The 20811-nt window shown below is 35.2% G+C and overlaps 1 protein-coding gene across 18 annotated transcripts in view; it reads right to left on the bottom strand.

The window, feature by feature from the left end:
* Window positions 1-20811, bottom strand: part of BCAS3 (BCAS3 microtubule associated cell migration factor) — a 568714-nt gene that overhangs the window by 258190 nt on the left and 289713 nt on the right. For all 18 annotated transcript variants that reach the window (XM_081029000.1, XM_081029006.1, XM_081029003.1 and 15 more), the window contains one exon: window positions 269-369. In XM_081029000.1, coding sequence (XP_080885126.1) covers window positions 269-369 — 101 coding nt within the window. The remainder of the gene's footprint in view (window positions 1-268; window positions 370-20811) is intronic.

Below are 20811 nucleotides of genomic sequence, written 5' to 3'. Positions count from 1 at the left end.
TAAATGGATTGTTTGAAAGATGTGCATATTTTATGCCCCTATATGAAAGCAAATGTATACGCGCGCGTGTATAAAGGTGTGTACATTCCTGCAATAGTATTGATGAGAAATTCTTAATATAGAAAGACAATTGATTATTACAATCCTAAAAAGAGTTCCCAATTCTGTCCATTTATAGCTAGGGAAAACAATTTTTAAAATCCCAGAACAGACACAGAAAATGGATTTCTGGTGGTTTTTTTTCACTCTAACATTTCAAGAGTTTTACCTGAGACAGCCATTCTTCATCTTCCTGTCCACTATGGTCAGAAGCTAGACTGTCATAGGACCCATGCCGAGTCATGGGCCCAGGACTTCCAGGGGGAACCACTACAGGAAAAAGAAAACATATTTAAACAATTTTAATCCAGGTGGTGGAAAAATGAACGTAGGGACAACCATCCTGGAGACTGTGGTAATTTATAAGATAAAATATGACATTTAATGAACAAAGGCAATTCAAATAATTAATGAATAAGAAAGACTGAATTCTTTTTTAGGAATAAGAAAGATATGCAATTAAAAGTAGACTAAAAAAATATCTACAGGAATTTAATCATATTTCACTGTGTAAGAAATAAACAACTAACTACACCTTAACAGCACCAGTACATAAGGAAAAGGAACGATTCCATTACACACGTACCAGCGTACTTCCCAGCCTTCAGTATTTAGGACATTTAAATCACCTCCAATTAACAGAAAAAAATATTTAATTTGATGCAGTTCCTATAATTTAAGAAGGGATTTTTTCAAACAACTGTCAAATAAGATTCTTTAAGAATCTTTCATATACATGGAAGGCATAAAAATGCATTTTTAATTTAAAAACACTTTTAATTCCTGAACCATTCCATTTATCCAAAAGAAAAAAAAAATCATTTTCTTCGATATTTCAGTAGTTTCTCTGATTCTTAAGAGGTAGGATATAGGCTTAAAACACAAAGAGCCTGCTTTCTTATGCAGAGGAATATTGCTTAGTCAAAGCAACAAAATGATTCAACAAACATTTATTGAGTTCCTACTGTGAACCAAGTGTGATCCCCATAAAAACTTAGCCTCTTCTTTAGCAAGTCCCACGCTATTTATTTGCTTATTTTTCTTATAAAATAGACTTTATTTTTTAAGAACAACTTAAGAGTCATGACAAAATTGAGCAGAACATACAGATTTCCCATATACTCTCCACCTCCATGTATCATTTTAATACTAAGAGAAATAAAGCCGTGAAGTGCTGGGGGGAAATAGAGAAAAGAAATACAAGGGGGCACAAAGGAGGAAGAGAAGCATGTGAGTATTGAAGAAATGTGGTAGAAATAGAAAAGAATGAGAAGCAAAATAATTTCATAATTTCCACCATCCAGAGATACGTGTATATACATCTACATGTGCATTTTCCTTAAGCTACATTCCTAAAAATGAAATCAAAGGATAGGGACATATTTAAATTTCTTAATGCATATTCCCGGAAAGAGTTATAAATTTCCATGAGCAGTGACTGAGAATGCTAATCTCACTGCACTCTTGCTAGGACAGGGTATTTTGAAGAACCAAATAGTAGTGAAACTGATAGAAATAATGTAGACAGAGAAGAACCTAGCGTAAGATAGGACATATAGTCACAGACACCTTATCTTAACTCACGGGAGAAAAGAAATGGTACCTAAGCCAGTCAATTACTCACCAGCGGGGGATAAATAGTATTAAAGTGCAAGGTTTGCAGTGGTGAAAACTACTAGTTCTTCAAAATCATAGTTTTACCGCTGAGAGGCATTTGGCACAAGACACAAGTGATCACCAAGCATAATACCTAATTTCTTGTGATTCTGAATGATATCATGAAGAATATCATAATTATTATTTAATTAATATTTAAGCATCCTCTTGGAAATAATTTTGGTGTCTTTTGCAAAACTGGTAAGCAGGGGGCCAGCCCGGTGGCTCAGGCGGTTGGAGCTCTGTGCTCCTAATTCTGAAGGCTGCCGGTTCGATTCCCACATGGGCCAGTGGGCTCTCAACCACAAGGTTGCCGATTCTACTCCTAGACACCCGCAAGGGATGATGGGCTGCGCCCCCTGCAACTAAGATTGAACACAGCACCTTGAGCTGAGCTGCCACTGAGCTCCCGAATGGCTCCATTAGTTGGAGTGCATCCTCTCAGCCACAAGGTTGCCGGTAGACTCCTGCAAGGGATGGTGGGCTGTGATCCCTGCAACTAACAACGGCAACTGGACTTGGAGCTGGGCTGCGCCCTCCATAACTAAGACTGAAAGGACAACAACTTGACTTGGAAAAAGTCCTGTGTACACACTGGAAAGTACACACTGTTCCCCATTAAAGTCCTGTTCCCCTTCCCCAATAAAAATCTTAAAACCAAAGCAAAACAAAACAAAAAACTGGTAAGCAAATTTATGTTTGCAAAAGGCTGAGTTTGTTCCCAAACCATGTCATCGTTTTAACAAACACATTTTATGTTCAATTCTTAATATAGAACAGAGCAAGAAGATCCCTCAGAACCCCAGCTCCTAAATAGTCAAGAAGGTAACTACAGACAAATATCTAGAGGTCAGGACATCGTTTGGAAAGCAGCTGAGGGCAGAGAAAATTTTAAAGAGGTGAGGGAATAGATCATGCAGATATCTGAGCAGAAAGTGTTACAAACACAGTATCAACATTATGAAGTGGGAACAAAAAGGAAATGTTTCAGTAAAAAACGGGGGCCAGGGTGATTGGGGGTGGTAAGGCAGGTTGAGAGTGGAAGATAAGTAAGGCAAACGCGGCAAGGACGGAAGAGCAGCTCATAGGTCTTTAAAAAAAGTTTGTGATGGAAAGATATTGGAAAGTTTTAAGGGGAAGTAAGAAATTATCCCCTTGTGTAACTAACTAATGTGAATTTTCCCAAGAGTTTAACGTTGCATTCTATATATGCAGAGCCTCGGCTAGTAGTACCTGTTGTAGAATAAGCACTCCATAAGTATTAAGTGAATGGATGGAGTTTTAGATTCTGAAGTAATGACACCAGGATGGTTGGACATTTACTTATCCATCATCCAAATGGGAAAAACTTAAAAATAATCCATTGGCCAGGATGGGATGAAGCGTAGGATTACAAATGAAACAAAATTAGTCACGAGTTGTTGAAGCTGGATTATGGGTGCATGGAGTCATTATATTATTGGCTGTTAATTTTGTACATGTTTGGAATTTTCCATAGTGAAAAGTTAAAAAGGAAAAGGAGAATCCTCCTCCTCCCAGACCTCTTCCACTTTCCAAAGAAAGTGGTAAAACTACCAAAAATATATCTATGAAACATTAAATTTGAATCTTGAATTCTGAGATTGTAAGAAGCGATTCCATATCTCATGTTCACTTAAAAATAGTTTTCCAATTAAGAATTCTTTGAAGCATGTACAAGTATCACAATATAAAAATACAGGCCTTGTGGGATAACATTTTTCAACATAAAGTAAATATCCTTTTCTCTCCCTCACATTTCTTTATATTTAACATTTTCCCCAATCCAGGTAGGAAGAACAGTCCATCTTCACTACCTTGGGGAAGCCATGACATACTAAGTCACAATGAAAACAAAATTAAAGAATTCAAAACCTTGACCTGGGATACAAAAAAAGATTAAATGTATAATTAAGAGCAAAGCTTCCATGATCCCTGACCAGTCAATTATTAGGGAAGATATTCTAAAATTGGAATAAGAGTACTGCAAACAGAACAGGGACAAAAAAGGGTCCCCAAGGAAGGGTAAGAATTGACAGAACCCCAGAAGTGTTACTGATGAACAGCTCTGGAAAATCACATGTTTATTCTTGGGTAGAGTTCAAGGCAAGAGTAGAAGAGGTGTGCACATAGTATGTCAGCACAGCCAGGTCCGTGACAACCTCTCCAATCTCGGTGGATTGGGTGATAATAATATTACTGTGTGTCCAAGAGTAATATAGGTTCAAATAACTTACAGGCTTTGAAGTAGAAATAAGGATGGATGGTGCAGAGACTACCTGAGTTAATAATAACCAATGATTAGGTAGGGAATTGGGACATCTCAGTGGTTACAATAAGGATAAAATGTCCCCATTTCTCCCATCTCACATCTTTGCACTGTAAGCCCTATCAAATTTAGATGCAACTTTGGAGGGGGCAATAATTCACTGAGATTAATTTTTCCACATTTGTTAGAATGATGACGCAAAAGAGAATTTAAGAGTTTCTTTATAGAAAAATAAAGTCACATATCTTGCAAGCCTGAGCTTAATGGATCAATATACATACCTTCTATCTAAAGAAAAATGTTTAGTATGTTTTACATTTACCAACAGTTCTTAGATAATGAATAAGCTTGGGACAGGAAATTAAGATGGAATTTTGAACTACAAATGTCTGCCATGTTCTATCCCTACCTTTATCTCTACTAGTAAAATATTACAATGTAAAACAAGCCTATCCATCTAATTAAAAATGATACACTGTCAATTTACTTCGGAGAACACAACTTCAAACATACCTCCTCTACACATAGGTATTTGATAAGTATAGATCAACAAGCAAGGGTAGGATGAGCAGATCATTATGAGGTAACTCTGAGCCAAACTTTGTTTATATTGTGTTCTCAAGAAAGCAGATCATGCCTCTAGGGAGTAAATAAAAGCTAAAAAAAACCAAAATCACTACGTGTATTTTGCTGTCTTACGGTGATATATGGGGGTATGTATATAGGTGTTTCTTTCTTTCTTTTTAATATGTGTTTATGCGCAAAGCAAACAAAAACAAAACTGCTTCAATGCCGACCTTTGCAAATTAGTCATGTTAATCTAAACCCAAAAAATTTCCAGGTCAGAGAACAACATAGTAAAATTATGGAAAAAAAGAATAGTCTTCGGATAATGCTTCTAAGTCTGATTCCCACATAACAAAATTCTCAACATGCCAAAACGGAAAGTATCAATTCATAGTATAACTTTTCAAATTTATAAATAGTTTGCACAGGTTCTGTTTTTTTTATTCTTTTTATTTTTAGATGTCTTCTGCACTTTAATGTAAAAATCATTGGGTATAGAATTTTTAGAAATTATCCATATAAAATATAGCATTTAAAAGTTAGAAGTTAAAAGATTTAGATACTGTTAAACTATAAGTACAAAGTATTAAGCTATTCAAATAATAACTGCTAAATTAAAGAGTTTTAAACATTGTATTAACAGATATCTAAAATGACACTCTGAAGTCTCCTTTTTAACACTGGTTAATGGAATGAATATAGATTAATACTTGTAGGTTAGGATATGTAAGTTTGAACCAAGGTTCCAGGAATGGGTTACTACTAGTCCTGAAGAAATTTTAACCTGTTGACATTTCAGAGTGTTTTCTCCAAAACAGTAACAGTATATCCTCAATTCCAAGGAATCAAATTCTTTCAAAAATACCCAAAATGTGATAGCTAGATCTCAATAACCTTAGTTTGTCTGCAACAAATCTAGCCTTCTAAATAGACAGAAGATAAATTTTTATCATTAGTATATTGAATGTATCTTCCGTTAGGGCAGGTAATTGCTTTTCTTAGCATACACGATATGGTTTAGATATTCAGGAAAATAACAGATCACTTAACTATGGAGTTTACAACAGGGTACATAGAGTCTAGGTGTTCCATTAAGATGAAAGAATAAAAAAAATAATTATTTGCTCTCAGTACCATTTGTTTTTAAAGTAATGAAAGAAAAATGATTTGACAATGCATATCAAAGTTAAAAGACTAACCACATATGGGTTATAAGCATCCTTTTTACATAAACTAACACAAAGAATAATATTGAACACAGGAGACCGCTTATTTATGAAACCAAGGAAGGGAAAATCCATTTGGTTCTGTTCTGTTCTTGTACCATTCTATTCTTCCCTACATTTCTTGAACTCCCAGCAATAAATTCTCATGGCTGGAGCTCTGGAAGCTTCAGAGGACATAGCTAATGAACTACAGGTTCTGCTGCTAGTGAACTCCATGTCCCCAGCTTTGAGAGACGTTAAAAAGCTGTTCTCCCTGACATGAATCTCGACGCTATTGCATCAGTGAAATCTGCTTCACAAATAAGGGGAGAAATGCTGATCCAAATGGTACCCAGTTCTTCACGTGAGATAGAGCTCTCTGTGTTAGCTTCTGTTGAAAACCCTAAAATACGTCCATATGTTGAATATATAGATCTAGGAAGAAACTTAGACAGTCTTTTAATGTGAAGAAACAAAGATGGATCTACAGGTTTTTATTTGGAAAAGACAGTGTGAGCTGGGTCATACTGGCAGCTGAGTGGACAGTGGAATAGAGCATACTTCAGATTCAGGACCAGACACCGCTTTTGTTTTCCCCTGCGCTCTACACAGCCTCACTAACCCTGCGCAAACAATAAAACTTGTACCATGCTGAAGTCTTTAGTGGAGACCTGAGAGGTGAATAATGTTGTGCCAGCATTATTCAGTCCTGTAGGTTATTTAGGGGAACATGTTGCCTTTTTCTAGCAACAGAGAAATTTGTGAGTTAAATGACATCATGCTGCCTTGAATGAAACAGCTCAGGCTCAAAGTTCACCCAAAGGCCAACAGTGATAAACTCTCGTCCAAGGACAAACTTCAATATATTTTTGGTACTTATTAAAAACAGCATTTATATAGCAGCCAGACAATAAGAGAGGGCTCTTTACCAAACTCTGTTTCTGATCAGAAAGCACTCAGTATCTGAGGAAGAAATTCTGCTTGGGAATGTAGTTTCTTAGTACAGAAACTAAAATTTGCCTTTTAAAGAGAAAGGCTCAAAAGACAACCCCAAAGCAAAATGGTCAAAGGCATTTCCCAATAAACAAACAATTCATAAAAGAGGAAACACAGCAGCCAACAAACATGTAATAGTAGTAATCAGAGATCTGCAAATTTAAACAGTTATGCTTTCATACTAGCAAACTGGCAAAAATTAAACCCTACTCTTTTTAAAAGTAATTTTTAAAAAGGGAGAAGGCTCTGAGCAAAAACATACACACACACACTTAACTACCTTAAGAAAGGGGCAGCATTCTTATAATATTGAGTGACTCTACATCTGCTGAAGTCTGGGAAGAAGGTTTCTCTCTAATTTATAAATGTTTCAACTTAAATGGAAAGGAATTCACTGAATTTCATACAGAGGAGTTAAGCAATAGCACTATATATTACTGGCTATTCTGTTTATTAGGAGCCGTCTCTCGTACAAGCACAATAACAATTGAAGTGTTATAACACATAAACGGGAACAAGCTTTACCTACGTTATATATTAAACGGATCAATAATCTTCCTTGTACCCTGACCCTGCGGTACCATAGATGTTCTCTAATTAATTATTCAAGTTTTATAACAGTCAGTCATTGTACATCTCTGGTTTCACTTTCCTTTTATTCCACATTCCCAGAAGAACAGTCACAGGCAGTATATAATTAGAAAAATGACATATCCCCATTGCCTATGAGACAATAGATTTCAGTGAATAACTGATAACACTGGGTACATCTCCCTGCCCAGCTCCATCTCTTTTTCCGTGCTCCCAAGTATCAGAAATATTCCCACAGAAGACATAAACTGAGGAGCTTTCATTTGTTATTCCTGCTGCGATAATGGTCATTTGAAGTTATACCTGGAGATATCGTGTTTCCCCGAAAATAAGACCTAACCGGAAAATAAGCCCTGGCAGGATTTTTCAGGATGACATCCCCTGAACATAAGCCCTAATGCATCTTTTGGAGCAAAACTTAATTTAAGACCCGGTCTTATTTTCGGGGAAACACGGTAGTCTGGAAGAGTCTACAATGTAGTTTCGCTCCTCATCATAACCCTGAATATCATAAAATGGAAAGAAAGAACAAAACATAATGGCTTCATGCTATCAGTAAGACCAGCTACTCCACTAAAAATGTCAAACTGTCCTGATATACTTCTGAGAACTGAACAGACTGCAACAATCCCTTCAAAACATTTTCAATTAAGGTCAAGATGGAGTTTATTCACCTGGAAAGATGTACACAATGCTTGTTTAATGTGCATTATGGCAACTCAATTCATAGTACAACTACATTATATGTACATTAAAACAACAGCAGGATAGCTAGAAAAGTAAGTCCACCCTTACTATTTTAAAGGATCATATTATGACTGTAATACCTTCCTTGTAGATTATGGATAACAACTTTGTCTTACCACAGGTTATGCAATCGACCCAGATGTATAAGTCTAAGTAAGAACAAAACCATTCTTATCAAAGCTCAACTTTAGTTAGAGCATCATGGAAGGGGATGAGAATGGCTGGTGACAGGGATTCCTCATTTTTCACTAAATATTCCTTGGTATCTTTTAAATTGTGTCTGTCTTGCACCTGTCTAAAAATAAGTATTTATAAAAAGTGAAATAAGCACACTACAGTTGACACAGTTAGTGTAGTCAATCCAAAAAGTCAAGAAAGGAAAACAAAGAAATCAGATGCATATCAATGAATGATGGAAACCAATGCATGAAACAAAAGTTGAGCATATTGCCTATTGAGTCATACACCTCCCTCCTTTTCTTAGGTTTATTGATATTTTATTTAGAAAGTGCGTTGGAAGAACTTAATTTCTCACTCACTCCATATATATATATCCATTTATCATTATCTCTATATTTACATACACACACATCACGTACGGGGCCAGCTTTTAGCAACTGCTCAAGTACACATGGTAGTGTGCGTTTTTGTGGAGGGAAATGAGTATTTGCTGGAAACTCTCCTGGTGCTGATTCCATGCAGATATATGAGCTATAATCCTTCAGTAGTGGCAACTGTATTCTCACAGCTAACCTTATATGCTAGATGCATTTCTTTCAGGAAGAATAATTATTGACTCTAAATTCAAGGAACATACTAAAATATAATATCCTGTATAAGAAATTAAGATGAGTAGAGGATATGCAGAAACTATTGCGAATAGATGTCTTGAAGATAAGAAATCACTGTTTTGGGTGATTAAACTGCATTCAGTCATCAATGTCCCAATTTGTGCAAGTAGGCCAGTTATTGTAAACTTTTTGTTCGTGATCCCCATCTCTGATGACATAATTGAAGAGCAAAGAGACTAATGTACTCAGTCCAGCCTCCAGAATAAAGTCTGACAAACAAAAATAAAGGGGAGTTGTTTGTAGATGTAAAAATGGCAAAAATCTTTTTTTTTTTTGTGCAAAGAGTTAATGCAGCTTCTTCCATGCTTCACTTATTTATTGCCTAGTTACATACTAGATAAGTCGAGATCATTATACAGCAGGAAGAATTAAGTACAGATTTTCTCTGGCCTAAGCAAAAGAGGCAAAGTTCTCTTGGCATGGAGAGTTAAAAGCTTTTAGACGTGGAAGACATCAACATTTTCAACCTATATTTAAGAACATAACTTAAAATCTTTCTAAATAATCGTTAAGGGTCTGTGATGTGTGCCATATAATAAAGAAACTAAATGTTCAAGATCTTACCTCTAAATAAATCAGAAAATTCATAGAATCAAGAGGATGGGGGAAGGAATGAGACAGAGAATATTAGTGCACAACCACGTAGGGTTTTCTCTCTTCCCAAATGCAAGAGAACAGTTTCCAACGCTTGCGCTCCACTCTATTGCTCCACAATGTAAAACTACTGGAAAGAGTCATTGCCACAAATTTTTGCCACTGCGTCACCTATGTGTTATGCAATGCCATGGCACTTACGCTTTTTTTTTTAAGTCCTTACCGTTAGATGCATACTAAAGAATTCAAAGCTGAGAAGATACAACAGTGGGTGGCTTTCTCACAATACTTTATCCACCATACATTAGAGAGAGAGAGAGAGAGAGAGAGAGAGAGAGAGAGAGAGATTTTAAGGGAAAGAATGGCAGAAGGTTGTTGATTGTTGAAGCTAGGTATTAGGTAGATTTGTTATACTATTCACTGAAATTTTGTGCATGATTTAACATTTCCATAAAAGTTCTGTTAATGTGAATGTTTGAATGTTGTGAATGTTGTGCATGATTTAACATTTCCATAAAAGTTCTGTTAATGTGAATGTTTGAATGACTGTTGAGTGAGTGAATGAAAAAAACTGAGCAAATATTTCTTGGTCTGCAGATTGACAGAGAGTCATCTTAATTCTTTTCTTGACTAAGGTATGAGATATGTGAAGTATTCAGGACTATGTTGTTTTCACAGAGCCGTATCTGGGTGAGAATCATCCATGTTTAATACCTTCAGCTCTGGTTTACTGTATAGCAGTTAATTTCTGTCCTCTATATCAAACTGAAATAGTCCATCCTTCCTTCTACCCTTCCTTCTTTCCCTTCCTTTTTCCTTTTCCTTCCTTCTTTTTCTCTCTCTCTCCCTTCTCTTTCTCTCTCTCTCATTGCTTTCTAAAGTTGTTTTTTTTGGGGGGGGGGCGGGGGAAAAACACTGAATGACAACTACATGAATACATGTTTATTATAAACTCAAAGAATATGGAGTCAAAAAAATGAAAGGCTCACTGGAACAGTGAACAATGATTTCACTGATAATCTCAGAAAACCAAATGTTCTGGAACTTCAGAGGACTGAATGTTGAGAATCTTACCTTTTTAGGTAAAAGTTTCAGAGTCTTACGGCAATTATCAAAAAAATCATGCCAGAATATAGCTTTTCAGAATGCAGAGGACACCAAGAAAAATCTCACTCTATTAATTACTATGGGAATAAAGACGCTCAAAACAAGTAAGTCTAAGAGACATTTTCAAGTTGTATCAATAAATTAGAAATGCTAAGTAAAATTTACTTCTATAGCTTTGAAAATGAAGACATTAGGACAGAGCCATACTTGTCCAGATAACCACTTCACAACAGAAAAGAGATGATCGCTCTCTCTCTCTCTTTCTGTTTTCTTTTTACAGTTGTTTGTTAACCACAAAGCATCTTTAGCTGTGTCACCTGGTTATTATTCAGTCATAAAACACTTGGAATTGAGAGAGACCAGAAAGACTTCAAAGGATAACAGGGATACTATTTTTATTTACACCATTTAACAAGCAACATCTATCTTTAGTGAGTTTTTATTCTATCCAAGATAACATATAAAGCTTTTTGTATGAATAATCTCATTTAATCTAACAACAATCCTGTAAAATAGGTATTATTAATTACCTTTCTACAGACAGATAAACTAAAGCTCAGGGAATTTAAGTTATTTGCCCAAATCACCTAGCTAGCAAAGAACAGAAATAGAATTTAGAAAGGTCAACTCCAAAGTCCGTGTTCTTCACCTGAAGAATAAACTGCCTCAATTTATGTCTTTACCTAGTAAGTTCATTATTTTAAATTAAAATTTTCATATGAAACATGCAAGAGATGGTGATACCTAGATATCAGCTACATGTCTGATTTGGAGTCTCCATGATTTCTGTATCTCAGGTCTCCTTAATATAATCATTTCCTCATCTTAACAAATATCTGTGTCTCCTGATCAGAGATACCATATAAAGCTATCAAACAATGAAGAAAAATGACCTGGATCAGAAGTCACAACACAAGGAAGTTACAGACATTCCAGGAAGCTTTACATGTAGTGACAGAAACAAAGGAAGTACTTTGAGCCTCAACTTTACAATCTCTATAATACCCCTGAGAAATTAAAAGATTTCGTTTTAGAAAATACTGGTTTGGTTTCATATTTAAAGACATATATAACATAACCATGGAAGGACCACTGGCACTGAAAAACAGCGTTGGAAGGCCAGAGTGTCCAACAGGGGGGAAAAATCAAACAAACCACTAGCTTCAAAATATTCCTTATAAATCTCAGCCCTGACCCAGACTTGACATCTTATAAGGGTGTTTCTGATGCTCTTCATGTGGTCCTAAAATACAAAGAAAGCATAGTAGAAAAGGCAAGAAACTGACTGTATAGAGGCAATGAAGGCAAGTCAGTGTTTCTTGTCTCTTCACCAAGTTCCACAGAATCACATGGTGAGAAGCCTCCTGTCATATGACAACAATGAGGAGAACAGATTCGAACTGGAGAGAGACAATCTATGGCATTCACCCACCTCCCTTATGCCTCGGTCACTGGGTTGGTTACCTTCAGTAAGATAGATCATGAGAAAAAATTTTTCCAAAAAGGAGAAATTGAGTGCTGACAGGTTATACACCATGAAAACAAAAGCAAAGCTTTTGAGTTAAATGAGATGAGAACGCAAGTGGAAGACAGACGAGTAGAGTTGTAACTCAGAATTGAGAATTGAGCAGAAAGGCTGAACTACAGAGTTTCCCTGGTATTTTCTACTTTTGTGAAATAATAGCTAAATACTATCATGCAGTCAGGAAAGCCTGCACCATATAAGACTGCAGAAATTATTATTTTTTTATTATTTAAAGGACTGTGGCTAAGAGCAACCCTTCATTAATGGCTAAGAGGTGTAGATACACATATAAGCAACATGACCATAAAGTAGAGATTATTCCTTCAACAAAATCCATATTTATATGATTATATTTCCTATGGTAGAGAGTGGCTATAATTAATGGATTTCCTTCCTTCTCCTAATGCAGCCATTTGTCAATTCAAATACAGAATGTCCAATCAATTTTGATGTGTTTAGTAAGCAATTTGTCAAATGGTGCTATGATCCAGTTAATATATTAATTTCTATCACGGAGAGAGTTCTGACAACTGTATGGTTTTCTATAACTGGTTTGGAGAGAAAAATCAGTGCTGGGACTCAATGGCCATTTTTTGGATATAACACCTGTGTCCCAATATCTGAAAGCATGCCATTGTACATCACTTAATAGGAAAAATACTTTTCTGAAATAAAGACATGGGTTCTACTGGACAGTGTGGCAGCTAATTCATTATAACAAACTGGGTTTCTTTGAACCGCTGTGTCTCACATATTTTTAATAACGTGAACAAGCCAATGCATGTGATGCTCATGGCAAAATAAGTAAGCATCTAAGAGAGGAACAGGGCTTTACTAATGAAATGTGTACATGTTGATCATAAATAGTACTTTTATCATCATTTCTTCCTATTCTCAAAGTTTCTTCATGTGAATTGCAGTCTTTGACTTTTCATATCCCAACACACTTCATATAAATGACGGACTCCTGTCAGGAATTTCACACAGGCACAGTTAGCCACTGCTAGTCAAGACTCCTGGAAGGCTGACCTTCAGTTTACACAGTGTGGAGCTCTGGACATGACAGTTTTCTTATCTTGTAAATATATTTCACCCACTACTCACTATGCTATCTCCATCTTTTCCCTAGACTATCTATACACTGGGAGCTGCAGACAGAACCACGAGATGTGCTGAGCTTTCTGATAGGTGGTTCAAATTTGTGTCACAGAAGAAATCTGAACTACAGTAACGAAAGAAGGGTCAGATCTTTTTCCAAAATTTTCAGTAGGAGATTTAATCACTACCAGTTTGTGCAGAGGACTAGAAGACAGGTTTTTAACATGTCACAGATAACTTCCAGAGCCACCCTAGACATATTTGGCAAACGCTGTCCAAAGGTCCAAAGGTGATGACTCTCCATTCACTATATCCACAGCTTTCTATATCTCTCTATCAGGAAATGCAAAAGCAGAAATGAAGGCAAGTCCTTTCTAGAAAACAAAACTGAAAAACGTGGCAAAAAATTTTGTTTTTGAATTAGAATAAAGGAGAGAAAAGGGAACGCTGCACTCATCTTCCAGACATTAGGCTCCCTTTAGCCCGTTTATGAACCATGCAAGAGAAAAGGAAAAAAAATGCCAGAGTGATATGACACAGGCTGTGTATTTAAAAACCTGCAATGTGTATTAGTCCTCCAGACTACCAGACATCCCATTGTTTCATGTGGCTGCTGAGAAGGTGCCTTATGTGTCAGAAAAGCACACTGAATATTTTTCAATGACCTAGGGGGTAGAGGTCACTTATTATAAATGGATAATGAGACCTAATGTAGTGCTCTGAGTATGGACAAAGAAAGGGTCTATCCATAGCCCCTGGTGGATTGGTCATTCAGGCTTTTATTTCCTTTGCACACTTAATGGAGTCAAACAATTGACAGAAATTCTATAGAGAAGGCTGAAACTGAGAGAAACAACTGGATTCTAACTCTGATAGATACAAATAGTGACCCTGAAATGGCGCCAGAAGTCCTGTTACCACTAAGGTAGCAGACAGCTGTAGCATTCCCCCTAAATTCCCATTCAGTCATTTGTTAGCAACTAACCTTACTGATGGAAGTGATGGCACATCAAACCACAAGCTCCTGCCAATATCAACCCAGTACATTATCTCAGGTAAGCAGCCACACATTCTGTCTTAGTTTTTGTTTTTGTTTTTTTGGTGAAAAAGGCAAAAAGATATCCCCATGCCCTCCATCCCATATCCCCACTACCCAATTGACAAAATGTACATTTGGGGTATCAGTAGCTTTATATAAGAACCTCAAATTCAGGTGGAGTAGGGTACATGACATCAGAAGCAGAGGTACTCATGGACTTAAGAGGTTTTACGTCCAGATTATTTTTCTGTAATCTATCAGAATCTATGTCCTATCCCAGTTAAATCTGCCTATCCAATGGCAATAAATATTAATAGCATCAATGGAAAAAAATGTATACTCTCAATTGTACGTGGAAAAAAACAGCTCGCAAGACAACCTAAAGAAACATTAATCTATGAATATCACTTACAATTTTGTAAAATAAAGACTTGAAAGTACAAAACAGCCCATTATAACAAATTTCCCTTTGTTTTGTTTTAATTTTAAGAACAATTATGCCAGGAAGGTGGTTTGACATGAAAATTATTTTTTTCAAAAACAAACAAACAAACAAAAATACTAGTAAATAATATTTTAGTAAATACTACAGAAAATAACAGGAATGTCAAGATTTACTTCAGAATGCTGTATAGGTCATTATGTTGTAAGAGAAAGGACTTCTGATGTTGAAACATCTCAACAATAAATCAGCAATGACAGAAAAACTCAATGAACTATTCCATAGGTGTGATGATCTGTGTAAAGATATACGTGTCAATAAGAAGCACATGTCCCATAAATACGAAGGAAAAAAAGTGTAATCTAATCCAAATTTTTCAATCCATATTTTATAAGGCTTGCAGATTGCTGATGGTACTTTCATTTAACTATTTGACATCTTTTCATTAAAGAAGAAAATATATTTAATTTCATAATGGTCCCTAAGTTATAGAAGATGTATATGGCTAAATTCAGGGTCAATATGTCACAAGCTTTTAGTCTCTTGAAGAAAACACCATTCATTTTACTAAAATCATTTCTGTTTGGAAGGACATATGTCAGTTGATAAAATTAAATACAAATAAGAGAAACCATCAAATGTAATTCAATCTAAAGTGGTTTCTTAACTACCTCAGATATTTAGACCTGGATAGAGCAGTGGGACACACCCAATGGCCAACAATGGACTATAAATACTCTTTAAATAAGTCCTACATTACAAGTTTCCTCTACAAGAGAAAAACATTTCTTTCTTCCCCTTCCACCCTACCCACTCTTGGGCAAATATTTATTATGGACAATGCAAGGAAATATTGTTGAGTACCTCCATCATACTTGGTACATACCACAACAGCGATGCAATCCAGGATGTTAGGTTAAATCTAATGTGACACTCCAAAGAGAGCAGCTCAGAAAACTGCTGCATATTTAATTGCTTTTCCAGGGCACTGACAATGACCATGGTAGAGAAGACCAAAATAAAAAAAAGTTTCCTTTTTGTATCAATGTGTTCAAAATATATGACCATTTTGTTGTAAAACCAATAAAGCAGGATAGTAAAATATCCTAAAATGACTCTATCCTAAACTCAAAAAGTTTGCCTTTATATTATAAGGGAAAATATTCGCTATTTCTATGCTCATGGTTGTAGCTGGTAGGCCAGCAGCACAGAATTTCCTTGGGAATCAAGATTTCTAGAATCTAACCTTAATTCTATTGCTGATTTGTGATTTTCCTACTTCTACATGTGACACAAACCTCAATACGAGCTTTGTGTACACGCTACTTCATTATACATAAAAACTAAAATAAAAGTGCAAGTGAAGTCCAAGAGATTATTAGTAAAGCAGTAACATTTTTTAAAAAGCAGATATATCAATAGACAGCCCAGTTATTCAAAAGAAATCAGAACTGACTTAGTTCTTATTAGTATAATAAAAACTTAGATTTTTGTCAAAGCAATACTAATAATTCAAAGCAAGGTTCCAGCTAGAGCTTTTAGAATTATTAATACTGTCTTCTGATATGTCATGCTATCTAGAGTATCATAATAGAACTTCTTCTCTCTACATTCTCTCTGGGATAAAATTATTTCATAGAAAGCTTACATCAATTATCAATTATATACTATGCCAAAAAAAAAATCTTGGACAGGTGCTCAGATCTGTAAACACTCATATGGAAGTTCTGGGGTTATTTCTAAGAGCCTAACTGAACATTATTATGAGCATATGCACCAAAACAGATGCAATGCTGTCATCAGCAATTCTCCCTCCTACTCCAGGCAACATATTTCTCTTAATGTTTCAATAAATAGCATAACCCAAGCAAGCCGTCCTTTCCTTCGTCCTCACTTTTCTCATGAGTCCCAAATATTATAGATGCAACCTTCTCAATTTCTCTGAAATTCAGCTACTTCTCTCCATCCCCACTAATAATTAACTTCTTTCTTCTTTGAATTCCTATGCCAACTAATTAATGCTATTAACAGAGCACTTATCACAATATATTACAGATACTCATACGTATTTCTTATTTACATTTATATTAGGGTAATGACTCAAAAGTAAAGTCCACACAACTGGTACAAAATCAAGATAATACATAGGATTTAAGCATTTGAAGTTTAAAATATAATTATGATCACACACTTCCACTAATGGCCACATAAGAAAGACAAGATTTACATTATTTCCCAAAATAACTAAATTAACCCAAAGCGAAGTCTGTTATGAACCCTCCATGACAAAACTTTAAATAAGCATAGAAAGAATCAAGTTTATTCCAATTAACTTGAGTGCATGCGAGGAAAATAAAACGATCCACCACTCAAAAACACAAAACTGAAAATGCCCAGCATCCTTTCAAAAATCATTAGGCACAAAAAGAAGCAGGAATATGGAAGGCAGTGTGGAGGTTCCTCAAGAAATTACGAATAGAATTACCATACGACCCAGCAATCGCTCTCCTGGGTATCTACCCCAAAAATATAAAAGCATTTCTCTATAGAGACACGTGTACGCCAATGTTCATTGCAGCTTTGTTTACGGTGGCCAAGACATGGAAACAACCAAAATGTCCTTCGATAGATGAATGGATAAAGAAGTTGTGGTACATATACACAATGGAATACTATTCGGCGTTAAGGAAAGATGATATAGGAACATTTGTGACAACATGGATGGATCTCGAGAGAATAATGCTAAGTGAAACAAGTCAGACAGAAAAAGCAGAGAACCCTATGATTTCACTGATATGTGGTATATAAACCAAAAAGAACAAGACAAACAAATGAGAAACAAAAACTCATAGACACAGACAATAATTTAGTGGTTACCAGAGGGTAAGGGGGTGGGGGGTGGGTGATGAGGGTAAAGGGGATCAAATATATGGTGATGGAAGGAGAACTGACTCTGGGTGGTGAACACACAATGGGATTTATAGACGATGTAATACAGAATTGTACACCTGAAATCTATGTAAATTTACTAACAATTGTCACCCCAATAAAATTAATTAAAAAAAAAAAAAAAAAGAAAAAAAAGAAGCAGGAAAACACAACTCATACCAAGGAGAAAAATCAATCAGTGGGGAAAAAACCCCAAGAAATATCAGGGTGAAAAGAACTAGTACACAGGGACTCTAAAACAGCGATTATAAAATAAATGTTCCATGTGTTCAAATATGTACATGGATGAAGAAAGAAATGAAAGATAGAAGACTCAAAAGGAACTTCTAGAAATAAAGAATATGACATGTGAAGTGGAAAAATGTTAAATAAAATTAATATTAGATTAAACAGAGCAGAAAATAAGATTTGATATATCTAAATATATAAAATACAAACTATACAAAATCAGAGAGGAAAAATGAATTTTAAAAATTTTAACAAAGAGTCAGTGAGCTTGGAAATATCAAGTGGTCAACATACATATAATTGCTGTCACAAAGGAAGAGAAAGGGACTAACAGAAAAAACGTTTGAAGATATAATTGCATAAAAATTTTCAAATTTGATGAAAACTATGCATCCACAGTTCCAGGAATCTCATAAACCCCGAGCAGAGGAAAACCACAACACAACATTATGGTTTAATTGATTTTTTTCTATTTTTCTATATATTTTATATTTTTTTCTATTGTTTTTCTATGTTCTGTTTCACTAATTTCTACTCTGATTTTTATTATTTCCTTTCTTGTGCTTTAATGTGCTCAACGTTTTCTAGTTTCTGAATGTGGAAGCTGAGGGAACTGATTTCAGAACTTTCTCTTTTATAACATTGGCATTTAGTCCTTTAAATGTCCCCTTGAATACTGATATAGGGCCATCCCACACATTTTTCTATTTTTCATTAAAAGTTTTATTTTGAAATGATTATAGATGCATAAGTAGTTGCACAATGGTCCAGAGAACTCTTGCGTACACCCTTTACCTAGTTTCAAAACCGAGAAATTGCCATTAGTACAATCACAGACTTTATTCCAGTTTCAACAGCTTTACAAATACAATTTTATATACACTCATTTTGTGTGTGTGTGTGGACATATGTGTGTATGTTTGTGTATAGTTCTATTCAGTTTTATCACATGTGTTAATCTGTATAACCTCTACTACAATCAAGATACAGAACGGTACCCTCGGCACAAAGACCTACCTCACTTTTTCCAATCACATTCAACATCCTCCCTTCTACTGTGTCTCTAAGACCCAATCAACGGTAATTGCTATGAGTTTGTCATTTTGAGAATGTTATATAAATGTAATCTTTTTTTATCTTGGAGCTTTTACGATTTGGGGTATGCAAAATTTGAGCTTGGCTTTTTTCATTTGGCATAATGTCCATGGGATTCATCCAACTTGTTGCATGTTGCATACTTCAATCTACTTTTTCTTTGCTGAAGAGTATTCTAAGACATGAATGTGTTCTTTCTCATTTTTATTCCGTTCAAAATAATTTCTAATTTCTCCTTTGATTTCTTCTGTGAACCACATATTATTTAGGAGTATGTTGTTTAGTTTCTAAATATTTGTGGACTTTCCAGAGATATGTTATTCATGTCTTATTTAATTTCATTGTGGTCAGAGAGTATACTTTGTATGACTTGAAAGCTTTTAAATTTATTGAGGCTTATTTTAGGGCTCAGAAGATGGTCTATATTGGTCCATGTTCCCTGTGCACTTGAAAAGAATGTGTTTTCTACTGTTGTTGGCTGGACTGTTCTACTTAGTCTGATATTAATGTAGCAACTCAGGTATAAAGTTTGCTTCTCCTAAGAACATACAGGAGCTTATATTTTTATCCAATTTGACAATCTCTGAATTTTTATTAGGCTGTTTAGACATTGATATGCTTAGGATTACATCATCTTGCTTATTTGTTGTCATTTTATTTCCTTTCTTGGCATAGGTTGCTGTTGATTGCAAATGTGCATCTTTAACATCACAGTTTACCTTCAAGAGATGTTATACCATTCACATATACTATAAAAACCTTACAATACTAGAGTTTTATTTCCCGCACTCCTGGCCATCATATGCTACTGTTTTCATTGTGTGTGTGTGTGTGTGTGTGTGTGTGTGATCCATATATAGGCATTTGTTTTAAAGTCAAAATACATTGGTGTGTACACACACACACACACACACACACATTTTAAAGACCACAATGCATTGATACTATTTTTGTATTCAGAGTAATTTATAAAGAGACTTGAATAATTACAAAAAATACCCCACATATATATTCTAAACATTTTCAGTGTTCTTCATTCTTTTCCATCTGGTGTCATTTTTCTTCTGCTTAAAGGACTTTCTTTAACACTTCATGTACAACATGTCTGCTGCTGATAAATTTTTTAATCTTTTGTATATCTGAAAAAAAATTATTTTATTATCACCCTTACTGTGAAAGATTATAGAATTCTAAGTTATAGAATTCTATAACTTGAGGTTATAGAATTCTAAGTCAGCAGTTGTTTCCTTTCAGCACTTAAAAGAAATCTGTCATTCTCATCATTGTTCCTCAGTATGTAATGCCTTTTTTTCCTCTGGGTGCTTTTAAGATTTTTCTCCTTCTAAATGCTTTGAGCAATTTCATGTGAAGTATTTTGGTATGGTTTTCTTCATGTTTCTTGTGCTTGGGATTTACTGATCTTCTTGGATCTGTGGGTTTATAGTTTATACCAGATCTGGAAGTTTTTTGGCTATTTCTTTTGTTCCTCCTGATTCAGGGTCTCTGATTTCAAGTACCACGTTTCCCTGAAAATAAGACCTAGCCAGACACTCAGCTTTAATGCATATTTTGGAGCAAAAATTAATATAAGACCCGGTATTATATTATATTATAATTATATTATATATTATATTATATTTATCATATCATATTATACCCAGTCTTATAGTATAGTAAAATAAGACTGGGTCTTACATTAATTTTTGCTCCAAAAGATGCATTAGAGCTGATTGTC

This window comes from Rhinolophus hipposideros (assembly GCF_964194185.1).
Source record: "Rhinolophus hipposideros genome assembly, chromosome: 20".
Taxonomy (NCBI): Eukaryota; Metazoa; Chordata; class Mammalia; order Chiroptera; family Rhinolophidae; genus Rhinolophus; species Rhinolophus hipposideros.
This window is presented reverse-complemented; position numbering and strand designations above follow the sequence as displayed.